Source organism: Eulemur rufifrons, chromosome 17, assembly GCF_041146395.1.
Source record: "Eulemur rufifrons isolate Redbay chromosome 17, OSU_ERuf_1, whole genome shotgun sequence".
NCBI classification, from domain to species: domain Eukaryota; kingdom Metazoa; phylum Chordata; class Mammalia; order Primates; family Lemuridae; genus Eulemur; species Eulemur rufifrons.
The window spans coordinates 84,676,666-84,692,947 of record NC_090999.1 but is presented as its reverse complement, the minus strand read 5'-3'; the positions used below and the strand labels follow the sequence as shown (position 1 = coordinate 84,692,947).

At 40.0% G+C, this 16,282-nt stretch overlaps 1 protein-coding gene across 1 annotated transcript in view; it reads left to right on the top strand.

The window, feature by feature from the left end:
• The first annotated feature begins 5,145 nt into the window (after positions 1–5,145).
• Positions 5,146–16,282, top strand: part of DTWD2 (DTW domain containing 2) — an 84,924-nt gene continuing 73,787 nt past the window's right edge. The window contains exon 1 of the mRNA XM_069492571.1: positions 5,146–5,370. Coding sequence (XP_069348672.1) covers positions 5,153–5,370 — 218 coding nt within the window. The 5' untranslated portion in view covers positions 5,146–5,152. The remainder of the gene's footprint in view (positions 5,371–16,282) is intronic.

The window sequence follows — 16,282 nt, the reverse complement described above, 5'->3', positions numbered from 1 at the left end:
AAGGAAAGAGGCACTGAAGAGGGCAGAAAAGACAGTCTTGCATTGCCTACCCCCCAGTGCCTTGCCAGCAGGTTGAGTGGAGAGAGAATCGTGTGGTTGGGGAAGGGAGAGTGAAGTGATTTTGGGACTTTGCATGGAAACTCGGGGGCCACCCTGGCACAGCGGAACACAGCACAGGGCAGAATTCTGCTGGTGCCCACTGAGGGAGCATACAGATCAGCCAGGCCACAGCAAATCCTCTGCCCTGAAACCCGAGTTCTGGCTAGCCCAACCACCAGCTGACAAAAACCAACCTGGGGTCTGGACAAAATTCATAAGGCACTCGAGCCACAAAGGCTGCAGTTCTTGGGCAACCCTTGCAGCTGTGCTGGCTCAGAGCTGGTGGACTTGGGGTACACCCAACCCAGTGAGACTCCAGCAGTGGAGGCCAAACCAGTGCCTGTGTCACTCCTGTCCCAACTACAGGGAGTATGGCTCAAGGAGAGTCTTCTTCCACTTGGGGAAAGGAAAGGGAAGGGCACTGTTTTGCAACTTGGGTACCAGCTCAGCTACAGTAAAATAAAGTACCAAGAAGACTCCTGAAACACCTAAATCCAGACCTTAGGTCCTAGATGGCATTTCTGGACCCACGCTGGGCCAGAAGGAAACATGTTGCCCTGAAGGGAAGGACACAGTCCTGGCAGGATTCACCACCTGTTGACTAAAGAGCCCTGGGGCTTTGAACAAACATGAGGGGTAGGTAGGCAACAGTCAACATGGACTCTGGGTGAGACTGGACTGGCTTCAGGTGTGAGACTCTGGCTCTCATGGGGTCTGAGTGAGACTGGTGCTGGTGGCCTAGAGGGAGTGCCCACATCACTCCTCCCCTCACTCCAGCAGCCCAGCACAGAGAGTGAGGGAAGACAGTGAGAGACTTTGCCTGGTAATCCAGGGAATTCTCCCATATCTTACCCAAGTCCACCAAGGTGAGACCACCAGGAGTCTGCAAGAGTCACAGCATCACTGGGCTTGAGGCACTCCTAGTGCTGATATAGTCAAAGACTTAGACCACAACACTCAATTCCCCTTGAATATCTGGAAAGCTTTCTCAAGAAGGACAAGTTCAAACAAGCCCAGACTGTGAAGATTACAATAAAATAAATATCTAACTTTTCAATGCCCAGACATCGACGAACATCCACAAGCATCAAGAACATCCAGGAAGACATGAGCTCATCAAACGAACTAAATAAGGTACCAGTGACCAATCCTGGAGTGATGGAGATATGTGACCTTTCAGACACGGAATTCAAAATAGCTGTCCTGAAGAAGCTCAGTGAACTTCAAAACAACACAGAGAAGGGATTCAGAAGCCTATTAGAGAAATGTAACAAAGAGATTGAAATTAAAAAAAAATCAAGCAGAAATTCTGGAGCTTAAGAATTCAGCTGACAAACTGAGAAATGCATCAGCGTCTCTCAACAGCAGAATTGACCAAGTGGAAGAAAGAATTAGGGAGCTGGAAGACTGGCTATTTGAAAATACACAATCAGAAGAGAAAAAAGAAAAAATAAGAATGAAGCATGCCTACAAGATCTAGAAAATAGCCTCAAAGGGGCAAATCTAAGAGATTGGCCCTAAAAAGGAGGTAGAGGGAGAGATTGGGGTAGAAATTTATTCAAAGAAATAATGAAAGAGAACTTTCTAAACCTATAGAAGATATCAATATTCAGATACAAGAAGGTCACAGAACACCAAGCAGATTTAACTCAAACAAGACTACCTCAAGGCATTTAATACTCAAGCTCCCAAAGGTCACAGATAAAGAAAAGGTCCTAAGGGAAGCAAGAAAAAAGAAAAAAAAAAATAACATATAAAGGAGCTCCAGTACATCTTCTGGCAGACTTCTCAGTGGAAACGTCATAGGAGAGAGTGACATGACATATTCAAAGTGCTGAAGGAAAAAAAACTTTAAGCCTAGAATGTGATATCCTGCATAAATCAGACATGAAGGAGAAATACTTTCCCAGACAAACAAAAGGTAAGGGATTTCATCAACACCAGACCTGTCCTACAAGAAATGCTAAAAGGAATTCTTCAATCTGAAATAAAAGGACATTAAAGAACAATAAGAAATCATCTGAAAGTATACAACTCACTGGCAACAGTAAGTACATAAATACACAATACTCTATTGCTATAACTGCAGTGTGTAAACAAACCATTTATATGTTGAATAGGAAGACTAAGAGACAAACCTGTCAGAAATAACTACAACTTTTTGAGAGATAGTATAAAAAGAAATGGATGGAAACAACAAAAAGTTAAAAAGTGTGTATGTGGGGATGGAGTTAAATGGTAGAACTTCTGTTACACTTCTCTTTGCTTGTTTATTTATTTGTTTGTAAGCAAGCAGAGTTGTCATATGTTTAAAATAATTGGTTATAAAATGTTTTCTGCAATCTTCACGGTAACTTCAAATTGAAAAACCTACAACAGATACACAAAAAATAGGAAGCAAGAAATAAAAACACATTACCAGAGAAAATCACTTTTAACAAAGGAAGACAGGAAGGAAGGAAGGAAGAGGGGACCACAAAACAACCAGAAATCAAATAACAACATGTCAGTAGTTTGTCCTTACAGATCAATAATAACATTGACTGTAAATGGACTAACTTCTCCAATTAAAAGACACAGAATGGCTGAATGGATAAAAAAACAAGAGCCAAATATATGTTGTATGCAAGAAACCCACTTCACCTATAAAGGTACTCATAGACTGAAAATAAAGGGATGGAAAAAGATAATCCATGTGAATGGAAACAAAAAAAGAGCAGGAGTAGCTATACTTCTATCAGATAAAATAGATTTCAAGACACAAACTGTAAAAAGAGACAAAGAAGGTCATTATGTAGTGATAAAGGGATCAATTCAACAAGAGGATATAACAACCCTAAATATATATGTACCCAACACTGGAGCACCCAGATATATAAAGCAAATACTATCAGAGCTAAAGAGAGAAATAGATCCCATACAAGAATCATTGGAGACCTCAACACTTAACTTTCAGCATTGAACTGATCAGACAGAAAATGAACAAAGAAATATTGGACTTAATATGCCCTATAGACCACAGTTTCTGGGTTTGGTTTATCCCCCAATTCCAAATGGCATAAGTGCCAGTTCTTTCTGCCACCATATATCCATCACCAGATGATTGTTTCAGTCTTTTTCTATCCCTTACTTAGGGTACTCCAAAAGAAAAGGGGGATGCTGTTTCCAGGGGAAAAGGATGCAGGATAGTTGAAAATAATAGCTTTGTATTCTACACACAAACTTGATTTTTTTTTTTTTGTTGAGACAGTCTCACTCTGTTGCCTGGGCTAGAGTGCCACGGTGTCAGCCTAGCTCACAGCAACCTCAAACTCCTGGGCTCAAGTGATCCTCTTGCCTCAGCCTCCCGGGTAGCTGGGACTACAGGTATGAGCCGCTATGCCCAGCTAATTTTTTCTATATATTTTTAGTTGTCTGGTTAATTTCTTTTTAGTAGAGACGGGAATCTTACTCTTGCTTTTTAGTAGAGACAGGAATCTTACTCTTGCTCAGGCTGGTCTCGAACTCCTGAGCTCAAACGATCCTCCTGCCTCGGCCTCCCAGAGTGCTAAGATTACAGGCGTGAGCCACCGCACCTGGCCCCAAACTTGATTTTAAGATGATTGAAAAAAATCTAATAGTGAAATAAACACTTTCTTTAAGAAATACAATATTGCTTTATTACTCAGTGGTGACTCTACTTTGTTTCACATTTAATCCTTCACAACTATGGAGTCAAGATAATTGTGATTGCAAAATTTCACTCATAAATAAGACTGCTGAAAACCAAGTTTAATTCTGTGTTTAAACGTTGTATATTGGCAGAAGTAACAGAAAGCATGAATAAAACACAAGAAATCAGCACCCATTTTGGGCAAATAGCATTTCTGACTTCATTCTAACAGACTTCATTTTGGCGTTTAAAAAACCCTGATTATCTGGGAAGCTGGATAGAGCAAAAGCAGAACAAAACAAAACAACCCTGAGCTACCAGGCTACATTGCTGTTAATTCAGTAGTTACAAATACTTGGGCAACGTAGTTACCTTTCTAGGGCTTCTTTTCTCAAACATAAAAATCTGTTTGTATCTCAGCCCAGCTCTCCTATTGCCTCCTGATCCTAGGTGTTGTGGACAATTTAAAAACCTCACTTAACAAATAGTTGGTGTCTAGTGTAAACCAGTAGTGCTGTTGCTGCCGAGAAGAAATACCAAAGAAGTACAAGACACAGGACACAGGTTTCTGCCCTTCTCCAGCAAGAAATTCACATAATGAAACGGACCAGACGTGACTCTAGTTTTTAGTGGGCACAACCTCTCCTTTGTTGGCCTTTAACTATCAAGTACATCAATTGTTGCAACTGCTATGCATGCACTCACCGTGGGAATCCAGCAAATTATTAAATTGACATTGTAGGACGGAAAATGCAGAATCTCATTTTATTTTCACCTTTGAGACAGTCTCGCTCTGTTACCCAGGCTAGAGTGCAGTGGCATCATCATAGCTCACTGCAACCTCAAACTCCTGGGCTCAAGTAAGCCTTATCCTCCTGCCTCAGCCTCCCAAGTAGCTGGGACCACAGGCATGCGCCACCATGCCCCGCTAATTTTTAAAAAAAATTTTGTAGAGTTGAAGGTCTGGCTACTGCACAGGCTGGTCTCAAGCGATCCTCCCACCTCGGCTTTCCAAAGTGCTGGGATTACAGGCATGAGCTACCGCGCCTGACCTATTTTCATTTTTAAAGCGTTAAATTAAGAGAGTTAAATTCGGGCTTGGTTCTGGGGTGGTTTCAGAGAAGCTTCCCTTAACTTCTCCCAGTGATACTACCTAACCTCACCTGCACTCTAGCACTCTCCACGCTTTCCTTCCTGGTTCTAGGGGAAATGTCCCACGGACCAATAGGCTCGTTGCTTCCCCGCAGCGGGGCGGGACCTCGAGGCTGGGCTTCCGAGACCCGCCCCCCCGTACGTGGCGTGCGTGCGTGTCGCTGTGCGACGCGGCCCGGTTTTCCCAGCGCGTGGCGCCCCCCGGCGGTAGCGGGGCTTCAATGCGACGGCCTGACCTGAGCGCCGGCCATGGAGGCGCAGAAAGAGGCGCGAACACTCTGCGAGCCCGTAGTGCGGCCGCCTGGGGCCTCGCGGGCTCAGACGCCGAGCGAGGAGGAGCAGCGGGAGGGCGGCGCAGCGCCGGCGGCGGCTGCTTTGGACGCAGAGGCGGACGGCGCTTGTGCGGACGGGCTGTGGGAGCTGCCAGTGGAGCCGGCTGAGCGGAGGCCCGAGTGCAGCCGCTGCAGGTGACCGCGGGGCCGGGGCGGGGAGTGTGGCTGGCGGCGGCCTTCGGAGCAGGCTGCGGCGCCCCCTGCCGGGGAGCCGGCGGCTCGGGCAGCTCTGGCTTAGGGCGGCGGGGTGGGTGGACCTTGGAATCACTCTGAAATGCCTGACAGCTCCGTGGAAGCCTTTTATCCAGGTTAGTGATTATTTAACCTTACTTTCCGCAAGACGTTGAGCGTATCATGGGATGAGCAGACATTAAGTTCTGTTTCTAAGAAACTTAACAGTCTGATAGGGAAAGTAAGGCCTAATGACAATAATACTTGTAATAGACTTTCATGCTTAAGTGACACGGTGATCTCACAATTAAAAAAATGCATAAAATGAATTGGAGGAGAGAGACAAGCAGGGCTACACTACTTAAGATTGTATTCAGAATAGAAATATTTGTCCAGCGCCTGCTGTATGCAAAGCACTGTGCTAGGTCAGGGGAATGCAGCGATGAATAAAGCAGACATAGTCCTTGCCATAATTGGGGCGCTTACGGTCTAATGAGACAATTTATACAACAAGCAAAACAACTAACATTGAATGCTCACAATTGCCTGACTGTTTAAGTACTTTTTAGGGTTATCTCGGTGTGCTCCTGTACTTCAGGCTTGTGAAATTTGCTCGCCCTGTTTATTTGATCTAATGCTATGCAGATAACGCCACTTTCTTTTTAACTCCTGAGTATACAGGATCATTTTTCCTGGTTACTAAAGGTCTCCATCCATCATCTGTCTCTCTGTTGCCCTTCACTAATTACTAGGTAGCGCCTCCACCTCTTCATCTCAGAATCACTCTGCAGTGTGCTATCAGATCCTACACTGCCCTGAGATGGCTCTCGCTAAAGTCAGCAGTAACCTCCATGAGATGAAATCTAGTGGGTCCTTTTCTGTTCATTTTTTACTAGATCTCTTGGCAGCATTCTGTAATTGAATACTCATTTCTCGAAACACACTCTTTCTTTAGTTTCCCTTTGATTTATCTGACTTCTCTATCCTAATCTCCTTCACCTGTTCAACTCAAACTCTAAATGTGAACTTTTTTTTCCCTTTTTTTTTTTGACAAGAGTCTGGCTCTGTCGCCTGGGCTGGAGTGCCGTGGCATCAGCCTAGCTCACAGCAACCTCAAACTCCTGGGCTCAAGCAATCCTCCTGCCTCAGTCTCCCCGAGTAGCTGGGACGACAGGCGCACACTGCGATGCCCAGCTAATTCTATCATTAGTAGAGACGAGTGTGTGGGGGGGAAGGGCTTTCTGAAATACAGAGCAAAGGCATTCAGTTCAGATTAGGAGCAATAGCAAAGAGGGAATGACATTTTAGAATAGAAAGGATAGTAGAAGAGAATAATTTGAATGTTCCTAGCATAAAGAAAAGATAAATATTTAAGGTGATGGATATCCCAATGGTTATGTGAATGTATCAGATTATCACAGGTATCCTGAAAATATGTACTTCTGATATATATCAATAACAGTAATTTTTAAAAAGACCTTAAAAAAGAAGAATTTGAAAGGATAAGAGTTGGCTAGGCAAATCTGGGAAAGAGACAGGCAAGTGAAGACAAAGAAGGAAATAATATTCTGAAATAGAAAACAGCACCTGTATCACTCAAGGTGAAAAAGAACATTGTACCTTCATAGATGGTAACAACATTGTCTATGGCTGGAAGGCAAAATTGAAGGGTGACGAAGGTAAAAGATGAGTCTGGTTCCCATTAAAAAGGACTTCTGTGGGCCACTCAAGGAATCTATATTTGTCCTGAGGACTATGGGAAACCTTTGAAAGTTTTTTTTTTTTAAATTTCAAAATATTAAGGGGGTACAATGGTTCTGTTACATGGATAGCTTTTATTACATAATGCTTTAGTCAGGGCTGTAAGTGTGCCCATCACAGGAATAGTGTTCATTGTACCTGTTAGCTAGGTTTTTACTCTTCCCTTCCTCCCTCATTCTCCCTTTTTGATTTCCAATGATTTTTACTTATTTCTGTGCCCATATGTACCCATCAATTACTTCCAAATTATTAAAGAGTGCATGTGGTATTTGTTTTTCCATTCTTGAGCTACTTCACTTAGGATAATGGTCTTCAGTTCCATCCAAATTGCTGCAACAGACATTAATTCATTCCTTTCTATGGCTGAGTAGTACTGCATGGTATATATATTCACCACATATTCTTTATCCATTTATGAATAGATGGACACTCAGGTTGATTCCACATCTTTGCAACTGTGAATTGTACCGTGATGAACATTCGTGTGCAGGTGTCTTTTTGATAAAATGACTTTCTTTTCCTTTGGGTAGATACCCAGTAGTGGGATTGCTGGGTTGAATGATAGGTCTGCTTTTGGTTCTTTGAGAAATCTCTGTGCTGTTTTCCATAGAGGTTGTGCTAATTTGCAGTCCCACCAACAGTGTATAAGCATTCCTTTCTCTCTGCATCCACACCAGCATCTAGTGTTTTTGGACTTTTTAATAAAAGCCATTCTGACAGGGTAAAGTGATATCTCATTGTGGTTGTAATTTTCATTTTCCTGATGATTAGTGACATTGAGCATTTTATCATGTTTGTTGGCCATTTTCTGTCTTCTTTGGAAAAGCTTCTGTTCATATCTTTTGCCCACTTTTTAATGGGGTTGTTTGTTTTTTTCTTGCTAATTTGTTTGAGTGATCCTCCTGCCTTGTCCTCCTAAAGTGCTGGGTTTGTAGGCGTGAGCCACTGGGCCCAGCCTTGATCTGTTTTTTAAAAAATAAAAATGGCTTGCTGAATTTTAACTTTTTTCAGTTCCATTTGGTTAATACTTTAGGATTATAATTTACTCCAATATTTCTGTACTTTGCTTATTTCTAGTGAGAATTACTACCATTTAAAAGCTCTTCTTCCCCTTGGCATGCTATTCATTTTATTTGTTTTAGTTGATTGGAATACAATTCTAGAATTATGGAGAATACTTAGGTAGTATCAGTAAAATATAAACTAATTAATAGCTCTTTATATTTTATTCCACTAGATTGTTGAGTTCTAGTTCACTGGATGAATTTATTTGTACTTATGCTTAAAATAATTTTAAAAATGCATTCTTAGATTTGAGTGATCAGTAAGTCACAATTATTTGGCTATTTACTTAAACAGTATTCATTTCTCTAAAAACATTGCTATAATTGTCACAGCCTAGGGAGTTCCAGAAATTGGGTTTGTTTAGGAAGTGCAAAATCAATTTAACTTTTCAGCAGAATCTTGCTCATTAGAAATACAACATATCTTAAACACGAATGGAACATTCTTTAAAAGATCCCAAACTTGTAATTTATTTTTTCAAAGCATACATTGAGTAAATTTATTCTTTCCCTTATGTATGTTTTGTTTACAAAATCTGACCATATTCTATTTACCTCTTTGTTCTCTTTCCTAATCTCCATTCCCAAACATACCAAATTAATTTTTTTCAGATAAAGACAAAATCTTGGTTGATCTCTCCAAATTATGTGTCATAAGCACCATTTGAGAAGAAATAAGAAGGCTGAGTATCGGGGGGCATGGTAGATTCACACAGTATTTGCTGAATTTTTTAGTAAAGTTCAGTTGTTCAACAAATATTTTTGGAGAACTTATTTGTAGAAAGTGCGATAGGCAGATAACTATGAAATAACAAAGATGGATAAGGGATGGCCTCAACTCTCCAGTAGCTCGGGATCTAGTGGAAAATGGCAAATCCATTTGATATAGGGAGCCATCGTTTAAAAGTCTGATTTAGGGCAATGTTTTCAAATTATAGGTAATTGAACCATGATGAGACTTTTGTTACATACATGCACACACACGCACGCACACACACGCACAGGTGTCTAATACAGAATGTATTCAAAAAGAGTTTGAAAAATATTGAATTTTTGAGGCTCTGAGAAAACAGGAAAAAGGGTGTTCTGGATTTTTCAAAGCAAAATTATTTGTGAAATAACTTTATTCAGGTTAAAATCATTTTCTTAGTTAAAAAAGCCTTATTTAAATTATATAATGTCACAGTAGGAAGATTTAAACACTTTTTATACTTATTCGATATCCTTTGGCAGTTTTTGAAATCAGGACAACATGGGAGTAAGAGTTGGAAATGAGAGGATGCATGTTATTAGTGTTTCAGAGATTTTACTAGAGTCTTTAATTTTGTTAGGCAATCAGATGTAGTATATATATGTTATGCATATGCGTATGTTGTTTTTCTTGTTGGATTCACATGATTAGCTCCCTTCTTACGTGGGTCTGTATAGGGTGTTTTAGGAACACATAGGAAGGTGCACCTAACCCCAGTTACGTTGGGGTGGCAGTGAGGAAAAGATCAGGGAAGGCTTGTAAGTGACATCTACACTGAGACTGAAGGACATAACAAAATATTTAATCTAGGTTCTAATATTTAGTATTAATTAGGGAAGAGACTGGTGGGGGGTTGAGGGAGGGAAAAATGTGTTCTGGTGGAAGGAACAGTATGTACGGGAGTATAGTATATAGAGCACAGTGTATTTGGAGAGTTTGGCAGAAGGGAGGGAGTGGGGAGAGATGAGTGGTGGTTGCCCCAGGAAGGGCCAATTAAGCTCTGTCAAGGAGGTTGGGCCCAATGCTCTAGAACTCAACAATCCACTTAAGTATTTTTATATTTGAATGGTGGTGACAAATTTGACGTCTATAGGTGGGTGGCTTTTTGCTGTCTAATTTATACTTTATTTTATTAAAAAAGAAGCAAACTGGATGGGGATAAAATGGTAAAAGGCTTGACTAGGAAGAGTTAGGGCCTCATTCCAGAAAGATTATAGGCATAATTATAGTTTTTTTTATCTTATGTAGATATTGCTATGAGCTTGAGGATAGGTCAGACAGAAACCTTTTACAAATCACTGGTCATAGAAATAATGGAATAGCATCTAAAAACTGCATGTTTTTTAATCTGTTTAAGGGAAGAAACAGCAGAGAGCATGTATACGAACTGACTCAGACCTTGAGACAGAAGTTTTTCTTTCTCTAAAGTTTTCTTTTCAAAAAACTATAAAGTTGTAAGGATTACAGTAAACCACACCTATATATTTAGCACCCACTTATCAAACGCTAGCCATCTTCCAGTTACATATTGTATTTTGTATGCAATTTATGTATTTTTTCTCATAACAGCCTTGTAGAGGTGATAATACTGTTTGCTTTTAAGTGATGAGGAGGTAGAGGTAGCAGGTGAATAGCACAGTTGGGTCTCCAGGTCCAGTCCACTTGGCTCCCAAGCTCATGCAAGTACTTGACCTTACTCCAAGCTGCTTGCTGAAGAACGTTAGGATTTTATTTGCATCGTAGATATCATCACCAGTTGAAATGGAGTCACTAAGGCTGCAAGATGTTCGTACTGTTTAAATTATTAACAAGATACCTGAGCTTTAGTATTTTCTTTAGCTTTTTTACTCCACATACCTTAATCTTCTCCTTAGTCTTTAGGCTTCAATATTTTGGAGAGAAAAGTGACAGGAATAAAAATCATGAGAGAGAGTGAGAGAGAGAGAGAGGAGGAAAGACTGCAGGTGTTTAGGAGGAATGCAGGAGCCACAAACTGGCAGCCTATGGATGTTTTGTTTTGAACTATACCAGCTTGTAAATTAGTAGTTAACAGTTAAAAATCAAGATGTTTTATGTAAAAATCCAGATTTCTGGCTTCTGTGAGAATGGGAAGATCTGGCCACTCAGGGACCACGTCCCTGAGCAGTAGTTGGTTGAGCTGTGCCCTTGCATTGGGCATGATCTGTCTAGGTCTCCGTAGCTCCCAGTCATTTCTGCTTAGTTCTTGTGGTTAGTCGGTGGCCCCCCATAGACAATTGTGTTTTTTTTTTTTTTTTTTGAGACAGAGTCTCACTTTGTTGCCCAGGCCAGAGTGAGTGCCATGGTGTCAGCCTAGCTCACAGCAACCTCAAACTCCTGAGCTCAAGGGATCCTCCTGTCTCAGCCTCCCGAGTAGCTGGGACTACAGGCATGCACCACCATGCCCGGCTAATTTTTTCTATATATATTTTAGTTGTCCATATAATTTCTTTCTATTTTTAGTAGAGATGGGGTCTCGCTCTTGCTCAGGCTGGTCGACAATTGTGTTTTGATTCCGGGTCTCCTGTACTTCACTGTGGTAGGTCTGACTGAGCAGCAGGGTAAATCAGTCTGCAAGTTTGGTAGAAAAAAGTAAAAAATGGTAATTCCCAGGGTAATTAGTTTAGAAAATTGAAACTGTTGAATTGCTATCAACACTTAGGAAACAAACTATTTTGGTAAATTTAAAATCAACTAAATTATTGGTGATAATTTTTAGGGTAAAAATTTGGATATTCTGAAAATTTATTTTTTTCATGCATATCAAAAGTATCATATTCCCAAGAGAAAATTGTTAATAATTTGTTCTTTCCTGTTAGTATAGAAAATATGTTTATTCTTTGAAGTAGTTCATTCATAATATATGTGGAAAGCTAACTGATTTACACATTACTGTGCAAGCTAATTGTATGTTCAAAGTTGAGTGAAGATGATGTATGTCAAAAGGGAATTTTCTTCTTAACCTTAATTAAGTCTCCAAAGAGGAGTGACCAGTTTTGAAAACCACATTAGAGCTTTCTAAATGTTTGATTAATTTTTCCTAAGAAAAATAAGAATTATTACCTTCTGATAGATGTTTTCTTCAAAGACCATCAATGCATTCCTTAAGTTCATTTGCCCAAAATTAATAATTCATAGTTCTATTAGTGCTTGTATAGTTAGAGAATGTATTCAGAAATAGTCTGGTCTAAAATTTGGTATCGTTTATAAAGAGTTCACAGTTACAAAGTGCTTTTACATGTACATTTTATTTAATACATGATTTACAGCCTTGTAATTTAAATAGTGTTATTTGCTCTTTTTTTTAATTTCAGCTTATTATGGGGGTACAAAAGTTCAGGTTATATATATTGCCCATGCTCCCCCATCCCCCCGAGTCTGAGCTTCAAGGGTATCCATTCCCCTAACAGTGCACATCGTACTCATCATGTAGGAATATACCCATCCCCTCCCCCCACCCCATCCCCCCGAGTCAGAACTTCAAGCGTGTCCATTCCCCAGACAGTGCGCATCGCACTCATCATGTAGGTATACATTCATTCCCTCCCCCCACCCCCCCACCTCTGTCTGATACCCAATTGGTGTTATTCCCAAATGTGCACTTAGGTGATGATCAGGGAAACCAATTTGCTGGTGAGTACATGTGGTGCTTATTTTTCCATTCTTGGGTTACTTCACTTAATAGAATGGGTTCCAACTCTCTCCAGGAGAACTAAAGAGATACTATATCACCATTATTTCTTATAGCTGAGTAGTACTCCATGGTATACCTATACCACATTTTACTAATCCATTCATGAATTGATGGGCATTTGAGTTGTTCCCACATCTTTGCAATTGTGAATTGTGCTGCTATAAACATTCGGGTGCAGGTGTCTTTTTTATAGAATGACTTTTGTTCTTCTGGGTAGATGCCCAATAATGGGATTGCTGGATCGAATGGTAGGTCTACTTGAATCTGTTTAAGTTATCTCCATATTGTTTTCCACAGGGGTTGCACTAGTTTACAGTCCCACCAGCAGTGTATGAGTGTTCCTGTGTCTCCGCATCCACGCCAACATGTATTGTTTTGGGACTTTTTGATAAAGGCCATTCTCACTGGAGTTAAGTGATATCTCATTGTGGTTTTGATTTGCATATCCCTGATGATTAGAGATGTTGAACATTTTTTCATATGTTTGTTAGCCATTTTTATATCTTCTTTTGAAAAATTTCTATTCATGTCATTTGCCCACTTTTTGATAGGGTTGTTCGAGTTTTTTCTTACTGATTTTCCTGAGTTCTAAATAGATTCTTGTTATCAGTCCTTTATCTGATGTGTAGTATGTGAAAATTTTTTCCCATTCTGTAGATTGTCTGTTTATTCTTGTGACTGTTTCTTTGGCTATGCAGAAGCTTTTTAATTTAATCAGGTCTCATTTATTTTTATTGCTGCTGTGATTGCCTTAGGAGTCTTCTTCATAAATTCTTTGCCTAGGCCAATGTCTGTAAGAGTCTTTCCTACATTTTCTTCTAGAATTCTAATAGTTTCACACCCAAGGTTTAAGTCTGTTATCCACCGTGATTTGATTTTTGTGAGTGGTGAAAGCTGTGGGTCCTGTTTCAGTCTTCTACATGTGGCTATCCAGTTTTCCCAGCACCATTTATTGAATAAGGAATCTTTTCCCCAGAGTATGTTTTTGTCTGCTTTGTCAAAGATTAGATGGCTATATGAGGATGGTTTTATATTTGGATTTTCTGTTCTGTTCCACTGGTCTGTGTCCCTGCACTTGTGCCAATACCAAGCAGTTTTAATAATCACAGCCTTGTAGTATAGTTTGAAGTCTGGCAAATTAATACCTTCCATTTTGTTTTTATTGCTTAAAATTGCTTTTGCTAAACGGGATCTTCTCTGGTTCCATACAAAGCGTAAAATTATTTTTTCTATATCTGTGAAAAATGATGTTGGTAATTTAATAGGGATTGCATTGAATCTGTAGATCACTTTGGGCAGTATAGACATTTTAACAATGTTGATTCTTCCGATCCACGAGCATGGTATGGTTTTCCACCTATTTACATGCTCTGCAATTTCCTTCCTCAGTGTTTCGTAGTTCTCCCTACAGAGGTCCTTTACCTCCTTAGTTAAATATGTTCCTATATATTTTATTTTCTTTGTTGCTATTTTGAAGGGTATTGAGTCCTTAATTTGGTTCTCCGTTTGACTGTTATTGGCATATATGAATGCCTCTGATTTGTGTGTATTGATTTTGTATCCTGAGACTTTACTGAATTCATTGATCAATTCCAGGAGTCTCTTGGTTGAATCCTTGGGGTTTTCTAGATATAATATGTGTTATTCTTTTTTATAGACTTTTTTTTTTTTTTTTTTTTGAGACAGAGTCTCACTCTGTTGCCCAGGCTAGAGTGAGTGCCGTGGCGTTAGCCTAGCTCACAGCAACCTCAAACTCCTGAGCTCAAGCGATCCTCCTGTCTCAGCCTCCCGAGTAGCTGGGACTACAGGCATGCACCACCATGCCCGGCTAATTTTTTCTATATATATATTTTAACTGTCCATATAACTTCTTTCTATTTTTAGTAGAGATGGGGTCTCACTCTTGTTCAGGCTGGTCTCGAACTCCTGAGCTCAAATGAACCACCATGCCCGGCTAATTTTTTCTATATATATTTTTAACTGTCCATATAACTTCTTTCTATTTTTAGTAGAGATGGGGTCTCACTCTTGCTCAGGCTGGTCTCGAACTCCTAAGCTCAAACGATCCGCCCACCTCGGCCTCCCAGAGTGCTAGGATTACAGGCGTGAGCCACCGCGCCCGGCCTTTATAGACTTTTAAGGTCAGGTGACTTGGAAGAGGCAGAGCTGCTTTAATTTTCAATTTGTTTGTTTTTTTAGAGATGGAGTCTCACTCTGTTGCCCAGGCTAAAGTGCAGTGATGTGATCATAGCTCATTGTAACCTTGAACTCCTTGGCTCAGGTGATCCTCCTGCCTCAGCCTCCTGAGTAGCTAGGACTACAGGCATGTGCCACCACATCCAACTAATTTTTCAAAAAATTTTTTGTAGAGATGGAGTCTCACTATGTTGCCCAGACTGGTCTGGTACTCCTGGCCTCAGGCAATCCTCCTGCTTTAGCCTCCCAAAGCACTAGGATTACGGGCACAAACTACCATGCCTGGCCCAGCTTTCATATTTTTATTGCTACATCACATAATAATGAATTATACTCAAATGAACAGTGTGACTGCCTTTGTTTTTCTATTGCTTATAATAAATATTTGCAGTGAAGTGTTTCTCTGACTTCTTCTGCTTTATAGATTCTTTTCCTTTATCTTTGACTATGGCTATTTTTAATTATTTTGAAATGAGCAATTTTTAATTATTGTCTGATTAAGGTCAAGCCTGTATCTCCTGAATCCTTTGCCTATGATCACATTCTCATTTTATTGGTGGCTCCTCACTTTTCAGGTAGAAAGACATATTTGAAGATATTATTGACAGGAATTTTTTTCTCTGCTGAGTTGTTTGTTTGCTTGTGTTTTGTTTTTCTCTGTTGGAAGCCTAGTGAAAAGGTTGTGGGGAAAGGGAGCAGTGAAGTAAGTGGAAAAAGTGTTCCAGGACTACCCAAGGAGAAAAAATGGAAAGGTATACAATGATACAGTGAGCCTGTTTATCTCGCAAAAGACTTAGAGGGATTGACCTGATAGAAATGTCTCCGATTTGTTTATGTAGGCAAGTTATTTGGCAGGCTGATTTTTTTTAATTGTAGTAACATATACATAACATATTTATCATGCTGACCATTTGTTAAGTGTACAATTTAGTGGCATTTAATATATAAGGTTGTATAATCATCACCACTATCTATACCCAAAACTTCATCATCCCTACATACTCTGTCTCATTAAACAATAATTTCCCATTTGCCCTCTTCCAGCCCCTGGTAATCTCTGTTCTACTTTTTGTTTCTATGAATTTACCTATTCTAGATACCCCATATAAATGGAATCATGATATTTGACCATCTAGCTTATTTCACTTAGCATGTTTTCAGGGTCCATCCATGTTGTACGATATTTCGAAATTTCATTCATTTTTATGGCTGAATTGTATGTCTGTACCACCTTTTGTTTATCTGTTATCCATTCATCTGTTGATGGATACTTGGATTGTTGCCACCTTTGGGGGGAAAGGCGGTACATGGGCAACGTATGTAACCTGCAATTTTGTATCCCCCATAACAATAAGATGAAATAAAAAAAAAATAATGCTGCTCTGAACATTG